The sequence below is a fragment of the Lontra canadensis genome, unplaced genomic scaffold (assembly GCF_010015895.1).
Source record: "Lontra canadensis isolate GAN:19392208 unplaced genomic scaffold, GSC_riverotter_1.0 scaffold23, whole genome shotgun sequence".
Classification (NCBI taxonomy): Eukaryota; Metazoa; Chordata; class Mammalia; order Carnivora; family Mustelidae; genus Lontra; species Lontra canadensis.
Window position 1 is genome coordinate 23443877 of NW_022631017.1, and position 26543 is coordinate 23470419.

Genomic DNA, 26543 nt, shown 5'->3' on the forward strand with positions numbered 1-26543 from the left:
CAGAATCCTTGAGGAGAACACAGGCAGCAACCTCTTCGACCTCAGCCGCAGCAACATCTTCCTAGGACCATCTCCAAAGGCAAGGGAAGCAAGGGCAAAAATGAACTATTGGGATTTCATCAAGATCAAAAGCTTTTGCACAGCAAAGGAAACAGTTCACAAAACCAAAAGGCAACTGACAGAATGGGAGAAGATATTTGCAAATGACATATCAGATAAAGGGCTAGTGTCCAGAATCTATAAAGAACTTAGCAAACTCAACACCCAAAGAACGAATAATCCAATCAAGAAATGGGCAGAAGACATGAACAGACATTTCTGCAAAGAAGACATCCAGATGGCCAACAGACACATGAAAAAGTGCTCCATATCACTCGGCATCAGGGAAATACAAATCAAAACCACAATGAGATACCACCTCACACCAGTCAGAATGGCTAAAATTAACAAGTCAGGAAATGACAGATGCTGGCGAGGATGCGGAGAAAGGGGAACCCTCCTACACTGTTGGTGGGAATGCAAGCTGGTGCAACCACTCTGGAAAACAGCATGGAGGTTCCTCAAAATGTTGAAAATAGAACTACCCTATGACCCAGCAATGGCACTGCTGGGTATTTACCCCAAAGATACAAACGTAGTGATCTGAAGGGGCACATGCACCCGAATGTTTATAGCAGCAATGTCTACAATAGCCAAACTATGGAAAGAACCTAGATGTCCATCAACAGACGAATGGATAAAGAAGATGTGGTATATATACACAATGGAATACTATGCAGCCATCAAAAGAAATGAAATCTTGCCATTTGCGACGACGTGGATGGAACTAGAGGGTATCATGCTTAGCGAAATAAGTCAATCGGAGAAAGACAACTATCATATGATCTCCCTGATATGAGGGAGAGGAGATGCAACATGGGGGGTTAAGGGGGTAGGAGAAGAGTAAATGAAGCAAGATGGGATTGGGAGGGAGATAAACCATAAGTGACTCTTAATCTCACAAAACAAACTGAGGGTTGCTGGGGGGAGGGGGGTTGAGGGGGATGAGGTTATTATGGACATTGGGGAGGGTATGCGCTATGATGAGTGTGGGGAAGTGTGTAAACCTGGCGATTCACAGACCTGTACCCTTGGGGAAAATAAATATATGTTTATAAAAAATAAAATTAAAAAAAAAAAAAAACTTAAATGAGCAGTCCTGTTATTATGATTGAGGTTCACTGTCTTATTGAAAGCAAACAGTCACTAATGAGTAGTCCCTTTATATTTTCTGTGTTTTTGTGTTTTGCTGGTCTTTTTTGTTGTTGTTGATTTATAGGAACTCTTCAGGTATTAGGAAAATAATTTCTTTATCTATAATAGAAGTACTTTTGGTTTTATCAACTTTCCCTCATCAGAAATTCTCTGGCCTCATGAGGTAACCATGAGAGAATATGGGCTTTGTGCACCTCTAGAGGGTAGTTCTTTGCTAATTTCTCCATTTTTTACATGATTAGATTTTATTTTTTCTGTGTTAATTGTGCTAAATTATCCTCCTGAAAAATTTATCTTTCAATTCAGGTTTCTTTCATTTTTTTTTCTTAAGATTTTATTTATTTATTTGACAGGCACAAATAGATCACAAATAAGCAGAGAGGCAGGCAGAGAGAGAGGTGGGGAAGCAGGCTCCCTGCTGAGCAGAGAGCCCTGTGAGGGGCTCGATCCCAGGACCCCGGGATCACGACCTGAGCTGAAGGCAGAGGCTTTAACCCACTGAGCCACCCAGGCACCCCTCAATTCAGGTTTCAATGCACTTTCATTGAGTATATTTTTTCATAGAATATGTTGAATCTTTGGTACTTTTTTGTCTTCTTAATCTATCAATTTCTGAAAACCAAATAACAAAAAAACAACCTTTTGAAATCTCTCACTGTGATTGTGGATTTGTCTAGTTTTCTTCTATGTGTCAATTTTTGCTGTATATGTTTAAGGCTGTGTAATTAGATACTATCAACCTTAGAAGTACTTTGATTTCCCATATTATCTGAAATTTTGTAACTTATTCAAAAACCAAGTTTTCTGGTTTCCCACTAGATACCAGATTCTTAAATAATTTTAGGGCATAACATTTTTCAGAAAAAGAAAGATTAACCTAAGATTTTATGGAAATCCTAGCAAAATCAAGTAGAGGCAATGCCTTAGAACAAAAGAATATAGGGAATTGCAGTATATACAGAATGCCTAAAATATAAGCAAATGACTTGCTTATACATCTATTAGATAGTCCATAACCTTCCTCAATTACTTCACTATATTCCAGTGAGTAAATATCAACCGGCATCTGCCTAATTGGGAGGCATGAAGCTTAATTTTATTTTCCCAAGACAAATCAGAAAAAGCCAGATACTTCATTTTTGGTAACTTTAATTGTTAAATTGGTTCCCGTATTGTGTAGATTCACATCTCTTTGATCAATGGGAGACCAAGTGCTGATGACCCCTCTCCTGAACTGTTAGAATTTACCTCTGCTCGCTACATTCGCCTGCGATTTCAGAGGATCCGGACCTTGAATGCTGATTTGATGATGTTTGCCCACAAAGACCCAAGAGAAATCGACCCGATTGTCACCCGGAGAGTAAGTTATGATGAATCCTATTGTGGCCTGTAAGTGATATTGGTAATTGTTAAATAACATTTAAAAGTCCCTTTCAGTGATTCGTAGGAGTGGCTGTTACCAGACACCTATTCAACATAACCTCCCTTTGTTCAAAGCCAACCTCTGCCCCTTTTTCGATATGGAGCATTTATCAAACTTTTTAACACTTCTAAACTTTAATTTCCTCATTTGTAAAATGAGCATTGACAGTACCTAGTTCATCGTCTTATTTTTGATGACCGAGTTTGTTGTTGTCACTTGAGGGGATCTGAACTCCTATCACAACTGGCACTGGGGGGTTACTACGGGAGGTGCTATGACTTTGAAACATTTTTGACCACAGTCCACACTAAGAAATGTATTTTCTATCATAACTCAGTACACACATATGCACATACCCATCTCAGTATGTCTTACACTTTAATGTGAATAGAATTAGCTGGTGATATTGTGGAAATGAACATTTTGACTTGGTAGGTTTAGGGCAGAATTGAAAAACAGTAATTCTAGCAAGTTTTTAGGTGACGTAAGTGTTGCTGTTCTGTGGACCATTTTGCCCAATCAAATAATTTAACTTTATGTTTCATTAATGAATTGCAACCCATAATTTTAAAAAGTGCTACTGTGGGGGGAAACTGGTCGTGTACCCTATTTTATTGTCTTTTATAAATAGGATATCAGGGGGAAGAAAGGTGATGGCGTCCCTTTTAATAGATCTTTGAAAACAGGAGCTAAGAGAATGCTGTTTTCCGGGGTTAACCTAGAATTTGTGGATTATGACATAGGTGATCAGTCCAGGTTACTAAAGTAATAATTGTCTTTTTCCCTACCTAGTGCTCACCACATCCCTAGTTTATGTCCCATTCCTGAGAAGCTGCTGTACAACTAAGACATTGTTATAATTCAGCTATAAATCCATAAAGCAAATCCATGCTAAGAGAATATCTACTTTATGACTAGAGGTGAAAGCTGAAATCAGATTATAGAGAGAAATGGAGATTGTGAGACAAAGCACTTAATTCTAGAACGATGCACTTAGTTCTAAAAGGTCTGACTATTCCACCAGTTACAAATGACTGAACAAGCAGACTGAATATCGAAGGGCACCACTTTTCACAGTTCATGAATACCCCTTATGTATATTTTCTTCTCATTACTTAACCTACCCACACCTAACCACTCCATCATCCCAAAAATAACTTTTCAAGTTTGATTATCCCCATACAACACACGTGGGATGTTTTAGTGCCCTGCATTTTCCAAACCTGAAATAATTTTACCTTGCACTACATTTCAGCCTATTGTAAATAATCCTATGCAGAAATATTATTTTACTGCAATGTTTAGATTCTTTACATGTTTAAAAAAATCACCTTTAATTATCATTTTGACATGACTTAAAAATATACACTGAGGAAGACTGAGTAATTTTGAAGTGAAATTTAATCTTTTCCAACAGTATATCTAATGGAGGAAAAAAATCAATGCAAATAAATATGTTCCTTTTATCATCTTTTGCAGAAGGCAGTGTGGGGGTTGGAATGCCCATCTATTATTTATAACTTCATTGTACATGAGCCTTTAAAATAGTGCAATAAAATGCAACATATAAATAAGCTTTTTGAAAGTACTCAAGTTCAGTAAACACTACATATAAATTTAAATATATAAAAATAGGATATTGAATTTCAGCTCTTCATGACTCAAAAGTGAAGCATTAGCCCTTTATATTTAAAGAAAATTTCCCAGTTTTAAAAGCATCTACAAAAATACTATATCAGCTTTCTGACCAAATATCCCTATTCGTATCTATATTATTAAGAGATGAATTTAGTGAAAAGCAGACTTTTACATTACCTAAAGTTCTGGCAAGTTTCATTTCAAGTTCCAGGTCTAAGTATATCAAGAAACAAAAGTGACAAAAAAAAATTATAAAAGGTATTCTATATAAACAACAAAAATAAATAGGAAAAAAAGAAGTAAATGGAAAAAGGAAATTTGTAGCTAGGGAACTCAGATTTGTATTCACCTACTTATTCTTGCTGGGTTTTGTAATGTGAATAATTGGAATAATAGAACTATTTACCACTGAAATGGTTATTTGGATTCTATAAGATAACGTACTCTCATGATTACAAGATGTTATATGCATATTAATTAAAATTTGTATATAGTCCAGTACTATCATTATAAATTATCTTTGAAGATAGGTGGGTAGATTAAAATAATTAAAAACATAACCTTATGTTAATTTCAAATAGGAAAGTAATCACATGGGCTAATTTTAACATAATAATGAAAAAAATAGCAAGTGTCCCTCCCATGTAGTTTACTCCTTATGTTATGTTAAATCAATCCTGTAGCTCATTACATTTTATTTCCTCTTAATATAGTTAAGAAATGTTTTGTTTTGAGCATGATTTCCTCTAAATATGTTGTTTCTTCAAATCCGTCGCGTAAGACAGTCCGCATATGATTAATGAACACTGAGCTTCCTATAACGGCAATAAAGGGAGTTTTCTTTCACAAAAGTACATAAAACAACTTTTATGAAGAGTAATTGCCCTGACCAACCCCCACCCCACCATAAAAACTTGCTCTCAATAATAAATACTCCAGCACAGACTTCGTATGTCTGTGGGAAGGAAATTTCTCAAATGCCCCCCCATATGTAAATCAGAAGCGGTCTTTCTCTGGGCTCTGATCACAGGGCAAGGAGTTAACTTGATACCTTTTGTGAGCCCTCCATTGTTCCGTTGTTCCCTCCTGCTTCAAACTAAGGATGAAAGCAGAAAGTAACGTTTTTAAGCGAATGTTCCCTTTTATTACTTACACCTTGCAGTCATCTTAACAGGATTTCTCTCTGGATTGCTTTTTGCAGTATTACTACTCCGTCAAGGATATTTCGGTCGGAGGGATGTGCATCTGCTATGGTCATGCCAGGGCTTGTCCGCTTGATCCGGTGACAAATGTATGTATATTTATAGGATACTTAGCAAGATGAAACTCTCAACTGTCAAATGCTTCCTGAGCCGCTTTGCTGACAGGGATGCTGTGAATGGGTGTCAGATCCTCACTTAGACGGTGTAACAGAAAGCCATGCCAGGGTGAAATAGAGCCAGCAGTTAGGATGATAGACTTTGAAGTCAGCCACCACAGTATCAGAAAACGGATTAGTTGGGATTTTTTTGTTGTTGTGTGTGTGTGTTTTTTCTTCCCCAAAAAGCCTCCCAAACTGGTCTATTTTGAAACCTCTCTAGCAATGACAGCCTGCTGTATAATTTAGCTTTAGAGAATGTCTGCCATCAGTCAACCTGACCATTTCTTTTAAAAAGTTTTCATCAAAGAAACTAATGCAAACAAATGAAAACTGCGCATGGAAGTAAATAGGAATGGCCGTGGAACAGGAGGCTGCAGTAGGGCCTGGGCGACAGGGCGCGGAATTGAAGAGCATCTTCAAGAGAGTGATGAAACCACAGGGTCGGGAAATGCTAGAATGCTTTCGGCTTGAATTTTTCATTAATGCCCTCGTATTAAATAAGCACCCTAAAAAGAAGATGAATGGATATCTGTTTTTCTCAGTCATAAACTGGTAAAATACAAAATCATCTATTGTATATTATAGGGAAGAAACATATTCAGTAGTAAGATCAGTGAGCATAGTTACTTATGTACGGATTTTTTTTTCCTTTAAAACCAGGATACAAATGGTATTTCTCTCAAAGCTGGCTTTCTGGCTAATGCATCATAACTTTACTTCCTAGGGGAGGTTCAAATGCCCTAGCCTATTCGTTGGGGCAGGTTATGGTGCAGCTTTCTGCAAGCTGTGGGTGTTGTCTCTCATGTGTTCCTCAAGCTGTGAGAGCCCACAAGGCAGCCTGGCAGGCCCCGTTCCCCATGATGCACTAGGCTCTACTCGGAGCGCAAACAGACAGGAGATTCAGCCCTGGGACATTAGATTTCTATTAGATCTGTGACCTTTAGTGCCTGGGAATCTATTCTCTTCTTCACACACCCTTGACTGCTAACAGTACTTTGCCTTAAAGTGGACACATCCAAACCAGAAATGCTATAGATCTCAGGAATCAGAGAAGGGAGTTCAGTCTTCAAGACAGTCCTCAGTTGGGCCTGTGCTGTCTTCCAGACCTGAGTCCACTGACTCCAGAACTAGTCTGGACCTCCTCAGGCTGGAGTTGACCAAATATATCCACTCCTTAGGCTGGTATTTCTTCCTTTCCAGACGGACGGGAGTTTCACATTTTGGCACCTGTGCTCGGAAAAGTTCTCTCTTCTCTTCCTTCTACCTTCTAGGGAAAGCCCTTCGTTAATGGTTCCAAAAATACTAAAATTATGCTTTTCCCCCAATTTTTGACTAGAAATCCCGCTGTGAGTGTGAGCATAATACATGTGGAGATAGCTGTGATCAGTGCTGTCCAGGATTCCATCAGAAACCTTGGCGAGCTGGGACTTTTCTGACTAAAACAGAATGTGAAGGTATGATCCCTAGAATTCAATGTCTGTTGTTCTTCCTTTTCTGGGACACAGGTAATATAAACATGTGGTGATTTTAGGTAAGTGCACTTTTCCATTTTATGTATTTTATCCAAGGCAATAGCTGGTAGGCTCTTTAACCCTATGGTTTTACTCAGTTTTTTTTGTTTAATTTGATAAATATTACTAAACACCTAGACTTTACCACTGTGTGGGAATTACAAAAAATAGATAAAAGCATAATAAAAGCATACTTTTTACAAAAGTATACTTACTGTCATCAGAATAAATCTTAAGCTTATAGCATTATATGAACACACACACACACACACACACACACACACACACACACACACAGTTGACCTCGAATAATGTGGAGGTTAGGGATGACAAAACCCATACACAGTCAGAAATCTGGGTATAACTTCTGATTCTCCAGAAACTTAATAATTACTAATAGTCTGCTGTTGCTCAATAGCTTTACCAATAAGGTCAATTAACATGTATTTTATATATAATATAATGTATAATATACTGTGTTCTTACCATAATACCTAGCTTTTTCATATTTTTGTATTCCTAGGCTACATGGATCATTTGTAAATTTTTTAAATGGTCAAAAAACCCCCCAAATTTTTCCAATATATTTATTGAGAAAAGTCTACGTATACGTAGATCCACACAGCTCCAAAACCCATGTTGTTCAAGGGTCAACTATGTACACACATACACACACTCCACTAGAAATGCAAATAAACAACAAAACCTACACTGTATAGAGACTAATTTTCTAATACATTTATATGTTTGTAAAATGGTTCTGAAACCAGTAGAGCTCCAGATTCTTCTGCCTTCTCCCTTTGTAGCTCGTTCCCTAGTAAACAGCTCTAGCATATCAATCATCTAATGGAGGAAGAAACAGAGAGGAGAGATTACACCTTTCCAACTAGAGCTATATCATTACCTAAAAGACAAAACAAAAAACATTCTGATTCATTAGTTATACTTATTAAAATATACTTATAAATTATACTTATTAAAGTCTCCCCATTAGCTGGGAAGAATATGAGAGTAAAAGGTAACAGAGAAGGCAAAAAAATCAAATTTATAGAAAAATATTTATTTTAATAGTAACAATATTTTAAATGTATGGTTTCTCATTAATAATAATATAAGATACTAATATTAGAAATGACACCAATGATAATCATTAGCATAAACTAGGCTGTAGCGATTATGGGATGGTGACAACCAAGAAAAAAAGCCAGTGATGAAAAATAATAAAACAACTGGCTATGAAAACACATGTCAACAAACACTCATTCATACTTGAATGTTAGCACTTTTGAAGACAGTTGCCTATGTCCAGTTTTTTCAGAACGGAAATACTCAAGAAGTATAGTAGATGACTTTTTAGCCTAAAATTGTCAACTGCCCCAACGTGGTGATAGGGATGCTAGAGACACCTGCGTCCTGGAGATCTGCTCAGGCCAAGATGAGACCTAAAAACAAAGATTTGTGCTGAGCTATAAATCCAAAATAACCATGATGCCCAATTCAGTTGAATTCAAATATTAATATTTTATTGAGTCCTAGCTACATTTTTTTTTTTTTTTACTTTCATAAGTATATATCGCCCCCTGAACAGGCTTGGTAGACATTTTAACCTAATACCAACTTTATATATTTATTAAAAAGAATTTTATCATGTATCATGTGTCAGATATGGTAGGTTCTTAAAACTATTGAATTATAGCAAACATTCATCATAAAATCCCCCAACCATAAAATATTTTCTTTTGAATTTTAAGATTCTGCATATACTAATATACTATCAATGTCTTGAGTCCCTCCATTTTCTGTACTCACCTTTTTTGCCCTTTTATAGAAAAGATTTACTTACTTATTTTAGAGAGGGGGAGGGGCAGAGGGAGAGAGAGAATCACAAGGAGACTTCGTGCTGGGCACTGAGCCTGATTCAAGGCTCCATCTCACAACCTTGAGATCATGACCTGAGCCAAAACCAAGAGATGGTGCTTAACCAACTGAGCCACCCAGTTGCTCCCTTTTTTTTTTTTTCCTTTTGATTTGTGTCTGCCTGGTTGTGAAGATGTTTTGTTAGAAATCACCCATGGTTACTGAGTTATATCTGTAGAAATGGGTTACCCCCCCACTGTGGTAAAAGGGGCATCCAGAGTCCCAGCTTTTGTTTTCTTTGCATATCCCCTACCCCATTCCTGACCATCCCTCAGATTCTCCACAGCTGCTCCCAGTGAAAGCAGACATTCATTCCTAAGAGTGAACTTAAGTGCAATGCCACTCATGTTCTCAGACTTCTTTCAATTTGATTATATTTCTCTCCTTCTGCTGGAATATCAGCAATCACAAGTGGGAGTAGCATTTGAGGGCAGGGGTTTTTCCTATTGCCCCTGACATTCTCCCACACAGTTCTAATTTTGTAAAGTGATCTGCAAAATCCTTTAGTACACTCCACTTGTGTATGTGTGTTTACACAAGAAAACAAAAAGTTTAGCTTAAATTTGTGAGGAATAGGGATGGGTAAAGCAATACAAAAGCACATCACCACTAATTACTATATATATATTTTTTTAAATAGTGGAATTATGAAACAATCATCTTTTCTCATGGAACAGATGGGAGGTGATATTTCCAAATTAAAAAAAAAAAAGTTTTTCTTTTTTGTCCACAAATTAGACACAAGAATCCAAACCATAGCACCTTGCATAAATATCATGCTTTTGGTAATGTATTCATTCCTAAAAGCTTATATGAAAATTTTCTTTTCCAAGTTGAATTGTGTTCCAATCACCTTAAGATGTAGAAAACCCCTTCTGTAACATGACAAATCCTTCTATGAAATGAATAATTACCTACTAATTCATTTGAGTTTAATTTGGATTTTCATCAATCTGGCTTACTTAAGGCAGGATATATCTCTAAAAAGCAAAGAATATTTCTTCCCTTGCTAAGCCTATACTAAAGACCATTTCTATCACGTGTGTTAGTTATTCTGTGAAATAGCAAACTGCTGATGGCAGAGTGAAAAATTGCTCTTTGTGACTGGGAACCATCCGTGTTCTCTGAGGCTATACATAGGGAACTTTGCAGGTGCAATGTCTTTAAAAGAGCCAGGGGAGCTGTAGGCAGAGGGCCCTGGCATGGAATGTGAAAAGCAGGGCTCCCCAAGCATCCGTGTTTTACCTACTTAGCTCATGGTTATAAATACTAAATCTAAATAATGTGTGAATCAATTTGCATTCCTCTATATTTCCCTTTACTTACACTGGAAGCAGAAATCTTGTCTGTTTCTTGCAATATATTTTTACAACAGGATTTGTAAGAATTCTTGTTATTGTCCTAAAGGTATCAAACTGCTTATAATACCTAGAGATTTATATTTATGACTATAGGTTCCCTAGAATAAAGTTTGAAAACTTTCCATCAGTATAGCAAGAATCCTATATTCTAAACCAAAGTCAATAGACCAGGAAAAGTATTTGCTACAAACAAGACAAGGAGATAGTATTCTTACTATGTTAAGATGTCTTCTATAGCAATAAGAAAGAATTAAAAAAAAGAGAGAGAGAATTAAATAAACCGGTTAAAAATGAGCAAAGATTCAAACAGGAAAAGAAAAGACTTAAAACTATCTAAAGAGATTCTCACACTTACTCATAATAAAAGAAGTACCAATTAAAACAATGAAAATACTCTTTTCAATTTGGCAAAACTTATCATTCATTCACTTAACAAATACCTGAATGCTTACTATGTCCAGGAACAAATAAAGAGGGTTGATAATACATAGTGTTGGTGAGGCTACGGTTGAATTTTTATCATATCTGTTGGAGGGAAAGTAATCTGACGTCACATTTTTGGAGGGAAATTTTTCAAGTTAATTGAAGTTGAAATTCGACTTGAAATTACACTTGTAGGAATTTAGCCTAGAGATGTGGTTGTATACCAGCAGGACTATTTCCTGTGTCCCAGCCATTCCACTGGGTGTTTTGCACTCTCACAACATCCAAAAAAGGGAAGCATAAAAATGTCACCAAGTGGGGCACCTGGGTGGCTCAGTGGGTTAAGCGTCTGCCTTTGGCTCAGGTCATGATCCCAGAGTCTGGGATTGAGCCGCATGTTGGGCACTCTGCACATTGGGCTCTCTCCTCAGCGGGGAGCCTACTTCTCCCACTCCCTTTGCCTGCCACTCCCCCTGCTTGTACTCTTTCTCTTTCTCTGTTAGATAAATAAATAAATCTAAAAAAAAAAAAAAAAGACACCAGTATTTAAATTTTCTTCTCATAGTCACTCATCTGGCAAATGGGAATCAGTATGACATTAGAACCCCCAATCCTCCCCCACCTCCTTCGGCTCCTATTACCTACTCAGTGTTACTTATAAAAGAGAAATCTGGAAACAATATAATTACCCATTAATAAGGTATTAAACACCCCATTCAAGAAGTACCCTGTGTAGCCATAGAGGAAACATGCTAATAGAGAAAAGAGCTATATTTTTACTGTTAGTAAAATTTGGGAATAGTTCAGAACAGTTTACAAATGTTTCCCTTTCTGAGGTGGGGGAGACTAAGCTGTGTGCCCCACACATAAATCTGTATACACACATGCACCCCTCCACACACATATGTGGAAGTCATGTAAGAACACCTGAGAAACTCAACATCTGTGGAAGGAGATTCTGCATATCTTTTCCCTAGTACCCATCCTAAAATAAATTTTACCCACTTATTTTAAAGCCTTACCCAATTCTTTCTGGGGGAATAATTTTTTCACATCTCTGAACACCTATAATAAGACATGAAACACAGAAGGAGGAAGAAGAGAAGGGGATTGGAAAACAAGGAGGATCAAGGGGGAAGGGTGTTGGAAAAATCAATTAAGAACTTATTTACAAGGCATTATGCTAATGATTCTACAGGCATTTTCTCACTTAATGCTTTTAAAAATTCCAATCTGGTAATTACTATTGACCCCTCCATGTTTCCTGAAATGGAGCCTTAGTGAAATTAAGAAGTTCCCTACATCACATGGCTAAGTACTGGATAGCCACGACTGGTGCAACACAGTCTGATCTCAGGCACTAAGCAAACCGGCTCTCATTTTGCCCTGGTTCCTTGGCACTTATGATAGAGTTCATCTCTCTTATCAGATAGAACTTGAAGGAATTTGCCAGTGTTAGCCCTGTAGACTCAGGAGCCTGAATTCAGAGTGAGGTTGGCAAGACTGATTTGGTTACTTTCTGTAATTACTTCACTTCTGTCTCCGTCCCTGGTAGATGAAAAGAGGTTAATATGAGCTGATAAAGCTATTTTGAGAATTAAAATCTATGGCAATAGATATAAAACACTTACAACAGAATGTAGAATATAAAAAGAAATCCCACGTTTTAGTTATTATCAGAAGTACAAAAAAGCAAATGTGTCATAAGTGTCCTTTTTTACCCATAGGATAGATTCACATATAATAATTACCCATTGCAGATTACCTGGATTTTAATCATTCAGTGCCATAGTTCAATAATTTCTTATTTGTTGTAATAGGAAATTATGGGTTGAACCATGAGGAATTTCAGTTTTATAAGATAAAATCAGTCAAATATTGGCAATTTCATCTGATTCAGCTTAATTTAGAGGTTTTAATTATTTCAAGTTCTATTAAAAAGTATGAATTTATTAATACATTCAATAAACCCAAATACCTTCTGGATGGTTACTTTTGTAATGTATATATATGTATACTAATGCAACATAATTTCTCATAGAATATAAAAAATATTATATAACAGAAAAAGATTTTTAAGTAAATCTGAAACCTGAAATTAATGTTTATGAATTTATTTTTCCCTAATGCAGCATGCAATTGTCATGGGAAAGCTGAAGAATGCTACTATGATGAAAATGTTGCGAGAAGAAATCTGAGTTTAAATATACATGGAAAGTACATTGGAGGGGGGGTGTGTATTAACTGCACTCAAAACACTGCTGGTATAAACTGTGAGACATGCGTTGATGGTTTCTTCAGACCCAAAGGGGTAAAGTATACTTTTTCTTTCACAAAGTGTTATTTTTGGCCTTTTCATACAGAAATGTATTATATAGAAAAATAATTTTGAAAGCTTCTCTAAACAGTTTGACTGCAAATCTGAGAGGTGACTAGGAATGTTTCAGAATGGAAACTGGATAAATCTTTGAGGATGTGGTATAAAACATTTCCATCTCTCTAGAAAGTTCTGTTGTGCCCCATTCCTGTCAATCCTCACCCCTTGGCAAACTGATTTTTAGAACGTTAACTTAGTTTTGCCTCTTAGTGAATTTCATGAAAATGAAATCATAAAATGAATACAATTTTGTTTTCCTTCTTTCACTCAGTATAACATTTAAAGAGTTATCCATAGTGGATGCATCTGTAGTTCTTTTTTTTAAAAAAATAGTACTGAGTATATTATTCATTTGCGTGAACGTACTGCAATTTTTAATCCATTCTGTTGGTAGGTATTTGTGTCATTTTCAGTTTCTGGCTAGCTCCCATAAAACACTGCTTATATTAAATAAAATAGGACCACAGAAAGACATATTTTATGTAAGCGTCTTTGTGGTCAAGTTTTATTTACCTTGCTTGCATAAGTATCTAGGGATAGAATACTTGTTTTATAGGATATTAATATATCCTTATATGACTTTATAAGAAACTGCCAACATTTTGCCAAATTAGTAAAAGTATTTTACCTATTCACCAAAAATGTGTGAGTTCCAGTTCTTCCATATAATTTCTAATATTTGGTATTGGTCTGTCTTTTTTATTAGCAATTCTAGTGGGTATTGCACGTGTAGCAAGTGGGTATTTGGCAATCATTAAGTCATTCCCATTAATGCTTGGTGCTACCACAGATCTTCTATTATAACCTTATAGCTGATCCCATTTGCATGTAATTTCCCATTAAGTGCTTATTGTCTATTCCGATATCTTGTCTTGTGAACTTTCCCTTCAAGCCAAAGTATTTTTTTTTAAATTCCAGAAACATTATAATTTTAGCTTTCAGATCTATGCCCCATCTCAAGTAGATCTTTGGATGTGGTATAAAACAGTGATTGAGATCTACATGGTTAATGTTGTTCCAGAACCATTTTTTAAGTTCTTCGTTTTCCTCTTTCTTCCTTTCTCTCTCTTTCTTTTCCTCCTTCCCTTCCTTCCTTCCCTCTCTCTCTTTCTCTCTCTCTCTCCATTTCTTTCTTTCTCTCTTTTCTTCTTCTTTCTTTCTTTCTAAGACAGAACAAGCAGGGGAAGAAGCAGGCTTTCATTGGGCTAAGAGACCAATGCAGGACTCTATTCCAGGGTCCTGGGATCATGACCTGAGTTGAAGGCAGACATTTAACCCACTAAGCCACCCAGGCATCCCCCCACCTTTTTTTTTTTTAAGATTTTATTTACTTAGTCATTTATTTATTTAAGATTTTATTTTTATTTATTTATTTGTTTATTTTAAAAAGATTTTATATTCTTTTTCTCCTTTAAATTGCTTTGAGGCAGGGCACCTGTGCTCACTTGCTCTCTCAAATAAATAAGTAAAATCTTGAGAAATAAATAGTTTTGAGGCATTTGTTGCAAATAATGTGGTTTGATCACGTGGGTCAGTTTCTGGAACCCTAGATCTGTCCCATTGATTTGTTTGTCCATCCTTGTATTAATAGCATGGTATCTTGACTGGTTTACCTTGAGTAAGTCTTGAATTCAGAAACATAAATACACTAACTTTAGTCTTCCTTTTGAAGATTGTTTTGGATCACAATTTCTCTTTATATTCCTGTACAAATCAATGACAGAAATATTAGCTGAGACTCTTGTATAGAACCTAAATTCAAGTATGGAGAGAACTAACACTAATATTGAGTCTTGTAATCAATGAACATAGTATGTCTCTCCAATTATTTATATGTCCTTTAAATATTCATAGCAGTGTTTTTAGTATAGAGATCTTGCATGTCTTTTGTTAGTTCTCGGTGTATTTATTATAAAAAAATAATTTTAAAATTGTTTAATGTTATTATTATCAAGATTTTCAAATATTGATGTTATATCCCATACCTAAATTCCTTTATTTGTCCTAGTGGCTTTAAGCTAGATTATTTAGAGGCTTGCTTTACGCTGTGTTAGGACAGATTAACAGTAAACTCAAGGTGGTTGTCTAATCTTGGCTAACTTGGTAGACAACTCCAATCTCTGTTTACTTTATGGTATACAGACTGGAAAACTCTACTTCATCGTTGAGCTTTCCAGCTGTTACTTTTCACTGGATTCTTTGGAGTCTACTGAACGGATGTAAGATTAAGGGATCAGTTAAGCATTTGATGAAGGGTGTTGATATCCAGATTCTGGTGTTCCCCATCTCTGAACATAGATCTCAACTAGTTTTTTTTTTTTCAAACTCAAATTTGTCTAGGTTCTGCCTGCTTTTGATTAATATTCCAGGCCCTTAAATATTTTACTTTCATATTTTATCCAGAATTAATCATTGTTATCTGAGAGTAAATTAGACCATACAAGACACTGCCATGATCAAACCTAGAGACTTCATATTTTTATTACAAGAAATTAAGTGAATTAGAGCCTAGATTATGGTGTTTTAATACTTATAAAAATAATTATGCTACACTATATGTTAAAAATTCAAATCACTCAAGTGCCAAATATTTGGGTAGAAGTCCATTTCATTTTTTTTAAAGTTTTATTTATTTATTTGAGAGAAAGATAGAGCTCCTGAGCAGGAGGGGCAGAGGGAATGTGAGAGAAGCAGACTCCCCACTGAGCATGGAGCCAACACAAGACTGATGAGATCATGACCTGACCTGAAATCAAGAGTTGGACATTCAACCGACTGTGCCTCCCAAGAGCCTCAAAAGTCCATTTCATTTTTAAAGATAAAAAAAGAAAAATTTTTTGCATTGAGGTTTTCAGATAAATAACATCTCTATAATATTTTTAAAGTTATTGTTCTGAAATTTGATTTAAAGTTTACTTACTAAATCCATATACTTAATAGTTAAATCAAATATACATAATGCATTGTTTATTTTGAGTAATCTAAATTATTTTAATTGTTATTTTAATAAATATTTAATAAAGTTATTTTAATAAATTTAAAAATCATGTGCAAAGTTGATATATTTATAGGATCTCATGTTAGAAAGTTTCCTGGTCAGTAATCTGGCAAGTTTCCCCAATTACCACAAAGAGAGATAATGAATTAGGGGACTTTGATTTACCCAAGCTTATCATTGGAATCATAAATCATATTTATTACAGCCAAGATCTCACTTAAAAGAATTTTTTTTCTTTAGCCCACAGAGGGTTTTGTTTTTTTTTCATTTTTTGCTTTCATGTCTTAGTGTTTTGTTTTGTTTTGTTTTGTTTTCTAGTGGGAGAGTCCTTCTGCCATCCCTACTCTGAAACTGTTACTCATACTTCAAGCTTCAGTCTAAATGTCACTTCTGTGAAACATTGTTGACTTCATTGTGTTGTGTTATTGTGCCCTAATGCTCTGTTTGTATGTCTGTTTTATCACTTGGCACATTGTACTTAATCTGTGTCTTCCAAACTTGTTATTCCTATATGCTTATTTAAAGCAGACACCAGGCATTACCTATCTGTGCTTTGTGCAGTTCTTACTTCATAATGGGGAATGAATAAATGTATCTTTAAAATGTTGATTTTAAAACTGATCTGTGAATATAGTTGATTGATATTCTATCAGAAATGTAAATAACTCTAGTTATAACACTTTGATTTATATTAGTAAACAAGTTTCCATTTCTAAATTAAGTTTAGATATGTACATATGTCTGGCTATGTTTTATGGGGGAAGTATACATATTTATGTGAATAGATTTATTTATATGTAGAGAGAGACAGAGAGAGATCATGTGCACAGTATTTAGGTATACCCTAGGCAAATGCTTTTTTTTTTCTTCTTATCCTATTGCGTCTAGAAACCAAGTGTTGTAATTACAGCATATTTTCACAGTCTAGGTTTGTTTAATTAAAATATTTTACATTAAAATTAGTTATATTGAATAATAAATCTGAGGAATCTTATCAGAACCTTTATTTGTTCTTCCTTTTAATTTTAGCTTAAGAATGTTACTATAGTTTTTACTGATATCCTCATCTCACAAGGAAGTAGAGAAATTAAATGAGGCAGTGTAGTCAGCACCCACACTGAGATGCGAGCTCACATTTTCCTAATTGTGGAGACGCTACATTGTGTGCCCTTGGCTGATGCTCCCTCTCTAGGAAGCCAAACGGTTAATTTGCCTACTTAATATTATCTTTTTTCAGCACCAAATATAAATTTCTATTTAGTCAGTCACATCATAATCAACATGAACAAACTTCCTAAAAAGTAAATTTGGGGAAATTACTAATTTTGAACTATGGTTTAAGAAAAGAAAAACATACAGAAGAAATAATCAGAAGGATTTTATTAAGGAATATATATATTAGAGACTATCAAGTTTTTTTGTTTATTATAATGATACCATGATTATAAAAAAAAGATGCATCTTGAAATGTCTAAGAATTAAAGTACTCTATCTGCAGTTTTCTTTAAACTTCAGCAAAGAATGAAAAATCATGGAATTCATGTGGCCGAATCTTGATAATTCCTGGTTATAGGTAGCAAATAAATACAAGTGTATTTTACTACCTGTTTTAGGTTTGTGGCTCCATTTAGAAGAAGAGATTTTAGAAATTGCAAATATATATTGAAGATAATTTCCTATACTGTTTTCTCCATATAATTTATTATTATGTATTATTAAATTTATTTTGTCCTTAAAAGTTTGCTAAATTAAAAAATACTTATGTTTTTATTACATTTGACTAAGAGCCCTTTGATATTCTTGTTAGGTATCTCCAAATTATCCAAGACCATGCCAGCCATGCCATTGTGATCCAATTGGTTCCTTAAATGAAGTCTGTGTGAAGGATGAAAAACATGCTCGACGAGGTAAGAGCAAGAACAAAGAACTGTTGTTCTGATAAAAGGACAATAAAAAGCCAGATATGATTATTTTTAGGGTAATATTTTATAGTAAATTTTACTTAATAATTTTATTCTCGTATCTATCAATGTTCCCTCCAGGAAGCAGTTTTTTATTCATCTCAATAATTATTTTTCTGTAAATTAATTACAACTAATTAATTATGCTTTAAAAGCAAAAAGTTGAATAATTTATTTTGCATTATAAGCATATGTGTGTATATTCATATATACATATTTATATAGCTATGCTTGTCTATCTTCTGGTTAATCAGAAATCTGTGATGTATGTAATTTTTTAGTGTCTTGTTATTTATTGAATTGTTTATTGTAGTTTCTGTGGTTTCTAGTGTGAAAAGACAGCATTCACTGAGGGATGTGTGTGTTGCAGGGGGAGGAGAGAATAGACTTCATACACTGAGATGTAGTACAGAAAGCAAAATGTGTACATAAAGGACTAAAAATAGGTAGTTGTCATAAGTTAATGAAGGGAAAGAAGCTGATAGAAATTTAAGCCAAATGCTTTCTTTGAGGATTGAACTCATGATGAAGTCCAAACATTGAAGAATCAAATGCCAAAATAACTCCTTGATAAAAAATGTCAAGGAGCTATGTCCAGGAGAGTTGCTTGCCAAAGTTAAGTAGAACATTAGGACATATCTGAAACAGTTTTTTATATCACTAAGGGTGGATTCTTCTCTTGGGAAAAACTAAAATAAATCATGGTTACAATAGCGTTTTTCCTCCAATGGCTTTCAAGTTAAAACACTGGCAATGTTTCTTTGGCATGGTGTAGCTTACCTGCTTTCTTTATAAAATGATAAGATTATCAACCTAAGCCCTACAGTCTTAAATCTTAAAAGATTAAAACCCTGATTATTTTAAATCTCAAATGGTGAATTATTGAGGTCGTTTTTCATTTTATAGCTCCTTATCTTTTTGTAGTAACAACTAAATCATGTTATTTTCAGTAATGTCTTTTAACTTTTTTCTGTACTTATTTTTTTTTTACTTTTTTTACTTTGTAAAGAAGTATATTATTTTTGAAAAACTGATAAAATATTGAAAGGTAGAAAAATAAGCATACAATGCAGTGGTAATTCATTATAAATACTCTTATTAACATGTTTATGCTAACTTCACATGAGTTTTTCCCCAAACTATTGAGTGTTTTTCTGAAATCTGGTTTTAACACCATTTAACATCATTATGTGGACATACCATAATTTATTTACCCACTCAACTTTATATAGCCATTGAGATTGTTTCTAATTTTGTTTATTGTAACCAATGTTTTAGTGAGGATATTTGTGTATAAATATTTTTCAATTATTATAAAAACCATACATAGTAAAAACAAATTTTAACAATAAGGAAGAGAATAAAATAAATAGCAATAGTATCCTCTTCAATTTATTCATCCCCCAATTTCATTTTCAAATTTAACCACATTGAGCCATTTCTTCTATTAAGTTCTGGAAAAACATATCTTCCAGACAATATCTAAATAATATTCTTAGTACTTTAATCACCATTAAGTATTGCCCACTGACTCTCCATCTTAAAAAGAAATGTTTCATTCATTCATTCATTCATTCATTCCTTTTCTCCACTGTTTAGTCATTTTTCTTAAGTATGGTATATTTATCATGTTAAATAAAAAGTTTAAGTTATGATTTTATGATCCGCTAAATTTAGACTCCTCTTTTGAGGTCCTACCATGTGTAAGTCCCTATACTCTCCACTGGTCTTCCAACTCACTTGACAATGTCTGCCAATTGCATCTTTATCTTTTCAAAAATCGTAGTTATATTTAATTTGAGACCTAATTCTTCTCATTTTAAAATTGAAATGTAAGAATCAAAATTTATAATTAGATATATATTACTCAATAGAGACCTGGGTTACCAAATTAGACACATTTCCCATGATACATTTTTATCTTCATGTTTATCTTGATGATTTCTTAGGAAAGAGTCTAAGTTACAGTGTAATGCTTTGGACTTCTTAGTATGAGTAACCAGATAGTGGAAAATGGTATTTTATGACATTAACTTGATTACTAAAAAACTGATTACTTTGATATGTGGTGATTTTCCCCCCAAAGATTTGTAAGAGTACTTTAAATATGAAAAACAACTGTATGTTAAATTTGTTATAAACATTCCAGATTTTGTGTCTCACTATTGTTAAGATTATTTTATAAATGAAACTTTAAAATGTTTTATATAATCACCTATTATAACTTAAAGAACTTTAGCTTTAAGACATTATGCCAAGATTATTATGTTTTAATATTTTAATTGAATTTTTGATATGCCTTTAGAATTCTAAAACTCTCATCTATCCCAAGATCAGACAAATGTATTCATTTTCTTAATTCTTATTATTTCACTTTTTTATACTTAGTTCCTTAATCAGTATGGAATTTATTTGGTGTATTTTATAAAGAAAGTTTCTAGCTATATTTTGTTTGTCCAGTAGTCTCTTTTAAATTGATCTATATTTAATACAATTTTTTTCATTAAACATATTAAGTATATTTATTTTATATTCTGTATCTTTTAGCAGTTTTCTCTGTTACCTAGATAAGCCTAATCCTGGGGGCTGATTTTTCTGCTAATTTATTCATTGGGGCCCTATTTTCTTGTGTGTTTGATGATTTTGTGTGTGTGTTTGTGAGTACACACACATGCACATACTTGTGCATGTTTGTGTAAAGGTTCTAGTTTATCCTTTCAGGATCCTTGAGTTTGTATAACCTCTGATACGATCTTCTAACTTGAGTAGTACCTACAACTTTTCTTTCGTTCCATAAAGCCATGCTCAGTTAATCGGTCAGTCAGCTCCAAGAAAGGATACTGGTTAAGAGATAGCTTATTTCTTTAGAATCTCCTCTCTCTCTTTCTCTCTTTTAAATTTTGTAGTTTCTGATTTTAAAGGAGTTTCCTTATTTTCAACCAGCACAGCCATTCTGTCTGTCTATCTCTCTTTCTGTCTGTAACTTTATCTTGTGTTGTCAAATGTTCTGAACAAGAGGGATGTTTGGACATCTAGTTCACAATATTACAATCTTACAACATATAGGATTTTTACAAATGTTAAGATAGACATGGTCATTATATGGAATACATCTACACTCAGTCTTAATGGGGATTTTTTTGTTTTTAAAGATTTTATTCATTCATTTGACAGACAGAAATCACAAGTAGGCAGAGAGGCAGGCAGAGAGAGAGGAAGGGAAGCAGGCTCCCCACTGAACAGAGAGCCAGAAGCGGGGCTTGATCCCAGGACCCCAGGATCATGACCTGCGCCAAAGGCAGAGGCCCAACCCACCGAGCCACCCAGGCGCCCCCATAATGGGGATTTTAACATGAGAAGTAAATGTTAATTTCTTGGAATGCTTTTCAGCCTTTATTGAAATTACTAGATTTCTTTTTCATTTGATTTATGAATATAATATGTTAAAATATATTATTAATATGAAACAATATTTAAATTAACAGAATAAAATCTTTTTGGTCCTTATGGAAAATCCTTTTAATGTACTTTAGGATTCAGTTTGGTATTTATTTTATTTAGGATTTGTTCATCGGAATTCATATGTAAATTGGTTTTGTCTATGACATCTGCTAGCTGTGCTATCTTGGCAAACAAATTAATTTCTCTGTGCCTTAGTTTTCTGATCTGTAAAATGGGAAACATTATAGTACTTATCTCATTTTGAGGTTTTGAGTATTAACTAAATTAACCCATGTATCGTATATAGTGCTAAGCATAATACCTCGAATAAAATGAATGTCATTTAATTATAAGCTGTTATTAGGTTTATTTAGGGCTACCTTAGTTAGATTTTGATACTAAGTTTTACTAGCTTCATAAACTAAATTACATAGCCCTCCATGTTTTAGATACTCCGTTAGAGTTTCAAACATTGAAAACACTGTAAAAACTAACTGCTACTAAAATACTTTTATGATAATCTTTGACATTTGTCCTCCTTTCATATCTTTGATTATTTTTAAGTTGTCTTTTACCTTATTTTCTTTGTTTATTTTTCAAATCTTCCTTCTTTCCTGTGGTATTCATTTGTTTTTTCTCTTTTTTTCTTATAATTACATGGATTAAATTTTAATTTATTCACATTTTTTAATGTATGTAACCTTTGGTTACTGCTTTTTCTATATCTCATAAACATTAAGTTCTTTTCTCACTGCTGTTATATATATACTTAGAAAACTATTTAATCACAATTGAAGTCTTTATTTCTCTTTCACTCAAGAGTTAAAAGGGGAAATATTATTCATTTTTAGAGTGGTAGAATTTTGTATAAGACTTTATTATCATGGTTGATATTTTATATTACCTCAATCCTAATTTATAATGACTTTTATTACAAATACAGAAATAGTAATTTATGTTAAGAAAAGTAGACATAGATTACTTCTGCTTTGAGAAATTGAGCATTTTCGTAGATTAATGAACTACAATAAGTATATATATACAGTATAATGTGTAATTCAACAATAGTAGATGATTCATGTTTTTCTATGTCTTTTTTTTCTAATTCATCCATAAATATTAGAAAGGAGTAGGTTAATGTCATTCTCAGCCACTGATTTTTGGCCACTTTCTCTTTGAGCCCTCAAATCTTTTGTTGTCTATCTATATATTTTTGTACTTAAAATTAGTGTTCTTATGGAGTGTGAATATAATATCTTAAGTCATGTTTTTTATTTTATTGTCATCATTGTAAAATGAGGGCTTGTCCAAATGAATCTATTTTTTTTAAGATTTTATTTATTTATTTATTTGAGAGAAACAGAGAGCACTAGCACAGGGTTGAAGGGGAGAGAGGCAGAGGGAGAAGGAGAAGCAGATACCCCACTTAGCAGGGATCCTGCCCTGGGGCTCAATACCATGTCCCTGGGATCATGACCCCAGTCAAAGGAAGACAATTAACCTACTGAGCCACCCAGGAGTCCCTTAGTGAATCTGTTTTCATTGGATTCTACTTTGCTCATTACTAATATTACAACTTTATATGCTCTCCTAATGTAGATTTACATTCCTTTCTTTTAAAACTTTCTTACCATTTTGCATATCTCTTCTAAACATTATACACACATAGTTTTTTTGTTTTTTATTTAAATTATTTTTATTAACATATAATGTATTATTTGTCCCAGGGATACAAGTCTGTGAATCATCAGGCTTACACATTTCACAGCCCTCACCATATTACACACCATTCCCAATGTCCATAACCTAACTACCCTCTCCCTACCCCCCCACCCCCAGCAACCCTCAGTTTATTTTGTGAGATTAAGAGTCTCTTATGGTTTGTCTCCCTCCTGATCCCATCTTATTTCATTTTTTTCCTTCCCTACTCCCCATCAACCCCGCCATGCCTCTCAAATTCCTCATGTCAGAGAGATCATATGATAATTGTTTTTCTCTGATTGACTTATTTCGCTCAGCATAATACCCTCCACTTCCATCCACGTCATTGCAAATGACAAGATTTCATTTCATTTGATGGCTGCATAGTATTCCATTGTATATATATATACCACATCTTCTTTATCCATTCATCTGTTGATGGACATTTGGTTCTTTCCATAGTTTGACATCAAGGTTCTTTCCATAGTTTCCATAGTTGTGGACATTGCTGCTATGAACAATTGGGTGCATGTGCCCTTCAGATCACTACATTTGTATCTTTAGGGTAAATACCCAGTAGTGCAAAGGCTGTGTTGTAGGGTATCTCTATCTTCAAATTTTGAGGAACTTCCATGCTGTTTTCGAGAGTGGCTGCACCAACTTGCATTCCCACCAACAGCGTAGAAGGGTTCCTCTTTCTCCCCATCCTCTCCAACATCTGTCATTTCCTGACTCGTTAAAATTTTAGCTATTCTGATTGGTGTGAAGTGGAATCTCATTGTGGTTTTGATTTGTATTTTTCTGATGCCGAGTGATGTGGAGCACTTTTTCATATGTCTGTTACCCATCTGGATGTCTTCTTTGGAGAAACGTCTGTTCATGTCCTTTGCCCATTTCTTGATTGGATTATTTGTTCTTTGGGTGTTGAGTTTGATAAGTTCTTTCTAGATTTTGAAAACTCACTCTTTATCTGATATGTCATTTGCTAATATCTTCTTCTATTCTGTCAGTTATCTTTTGCTTTTGTTGACTGTTTCCTTTGCTTTGCAAAAGCTTTTGATCTTGATGAAGTCCTAGTAGTTCATTTTTGACTTGCTTCTCTTGCCTTTGGTGATGTGTCTAGGAAGAAGTTGCTGCAGCTGAGGTAGAAGAGGTTGCTGCCTGTATTCTCCTCAAAGATTTTGATGGATTCCTATCTCACATTGAGGTCTTTCATCCATTTTGAGTCCATTTTTGTGTGTGGTATAAGAAAATGGTCCAGTTTCATTCTTTTCCATGTGGCTGTCCAATTTTTCCAACACCATTTTTTGAAGAGGCTGTCTTTTTTCCATTGGACATTCTTTCCTGCTTTGTCAAAGATTAGTTGACCATAGAGTTGAGGGTCTATTTCTGGGCACTATTCTGTTCCACTAATCTATGTGTCTGTTTTTGTGCGAGTACCATACTGTCTTGATGATGATGGCTTTGTAACAGAGCTTAAAGTCTAGAATTGTGATGCCTCCAACTTTGGCTTTCTTTTTCAACATTCCTCTGGATATTTGGGTCTTTTATGGTTTCATATAAATTTTAGGATTATTTGTCCCATTTCTTTGAAAAAAATGGATGGGATTTTGATAGGGATTATATTAAATATGTAGATTGCTTTAGGTAGCATAGACATTTTCACAATATTTGTTCTTCCAATCCAGGAGCATGGAATGTTTTTCCATTTCTTCATGTCTTCCTCAATTTCTTTCATGAGTACTTTACAGTTTTCTGTGTAGAGATTCTTTGGCTCTTTGCTTAGGTTTATCCCTAGGTATCTCATGCTTTGGGGTACAATTGTAAATGGTATCAACTCCTTAATTTCTCTTTCTTTGTCTTGCTGTTGGTGTATAGAAATGCACCTGATTTCTGTGCATTGATTTTATATCCTGACACTTTACTGAATTCCTGTATAAGTTCTAGCAGTTTTGGAGTGGAGTCTTTTGGGTTTTCCACATAAAGTATCATATCATCAGCAAAGAGTGATAGTTTGACTTCTTCTTTGCTGATTTGAATGCCTTTTATTTCTTTTTGTTGTCTGATTGCCAAGGCTAGGACTTCTAGTATGATGTTGAATAGCACTGGTGATAGTGGACATCCCTGCCATGTTCCTGACCTTAGGGGAAAAGCTCTCAGTTTTTCCCCATTTAGAATGATACTCACTGTGGGTTTTTCATAGATGGCTTTGATGATATGGAGGTATGTACCCTCTATCCCCACACTTCGAAGAGTTTTGATCAGGAAAGGATGCTGTACTTTGTCAAATGCTTTTTCAGCATCTATTGTGAGTATCATATGGTTCTTGTTCTTTCTTTTATTAATGTATTGTATCACATTCATTGATTTGCGGATGTTGAACTAACCTTGCAACCCAGGAATAAATCCATTTGGCCATGGTGAATAATCCTTTTAATGTATACTGTTGGAACCTATTGGCTAGGATTTTGGTGAGAATTTTTGCATCCATGTTCGTTAAGGATATTGGTCTGTAAATCTCCTTTTTGGCGTGGTCTTTGTATGGTTTTGGGATCAAGGTAATGCTGGCCTCGTAAAATAAGTTTGGAAGTTTTCCTTCCATTTCTATTTTTTGGAACAGTTTCAGGAGAATAGGTATTAATTTTTCTTTAAATGTTTGGTCAAATTCCTCCAGGAAGCTGTCTGGCCCTGGGCTCTTTTTGGGAGATTTTTGATGACTGTTTGAATCTCCTTACTGGTTATGACTCTGTTCAGGTTTTCTATTTTTTCCTGGTTCAGTTTTGGTGTTTATAGTCTCTAGGAATGCATCCATTTCTTCCAGATTGTCAAATTTGCTGGCATAGAGTTGCTTATAATATGTTCTTATATTTGTTTGTATTTCTTTGGTGTTGGTTGTGATCTCTCCTCTTTCATTTATGATTTTATTTTGGTCCTTTCTCTTTTCCTTTTTGATAAGTCTGGTCAGGGTTTTATCAATCTTATTAATTCTTTCAAAGAACCACCTCCTAGTTTCGTTGATTTGTTCTACTGTTCTTTTGGTTTCTAGTTCATTGATTTCTGCCCTGATCTTTAGGATTTCTCTTCTCCTGCTGGGTTTAGGCTTTCTTTGCTGTTCTTTCTCCAGCTCCTTTAGGTGTAGGGTTAGGTTGTATACTTGAGACTTTTCTTGTTTTTTGAG

General features: G+C 34.5%; 1 protein-coding gene across 5 annotated transcripts in view; it reads left to right on the forward strand.

Moving 5' to 3' along the window:
• LAMA2 (laminin subunit alpha 2) overlaps positions 1-26543 on the forward strand; it is a 634066-nt gene that overhangs the window by 236619 nt on the left and 370904 nt on the right. For all 5 annotated transcript variants that reach the window (XM_032862519.1, XM_032862522.1, XM_032862520.1 and 2 more), the window contains exons 5-9: positions 2435-2614; positions 5517-5606; positions 7012-7129; positions 13020-13198; positions 18070-18169. In XM_032862519.1, the coding sequence (XP_032718410.1) occupies positions 2435-2614; positions 5517-5606; positions 7012-7129; positions 13020-13198; positions 18070-18169 (667 nt within the window). The remainder of the gene's footprint in view (positions 1-2434; positions 2615-5516; positions 5607-7011; positions 7130-13019; positions 13199-18069; positions 18170-26543) is intronic.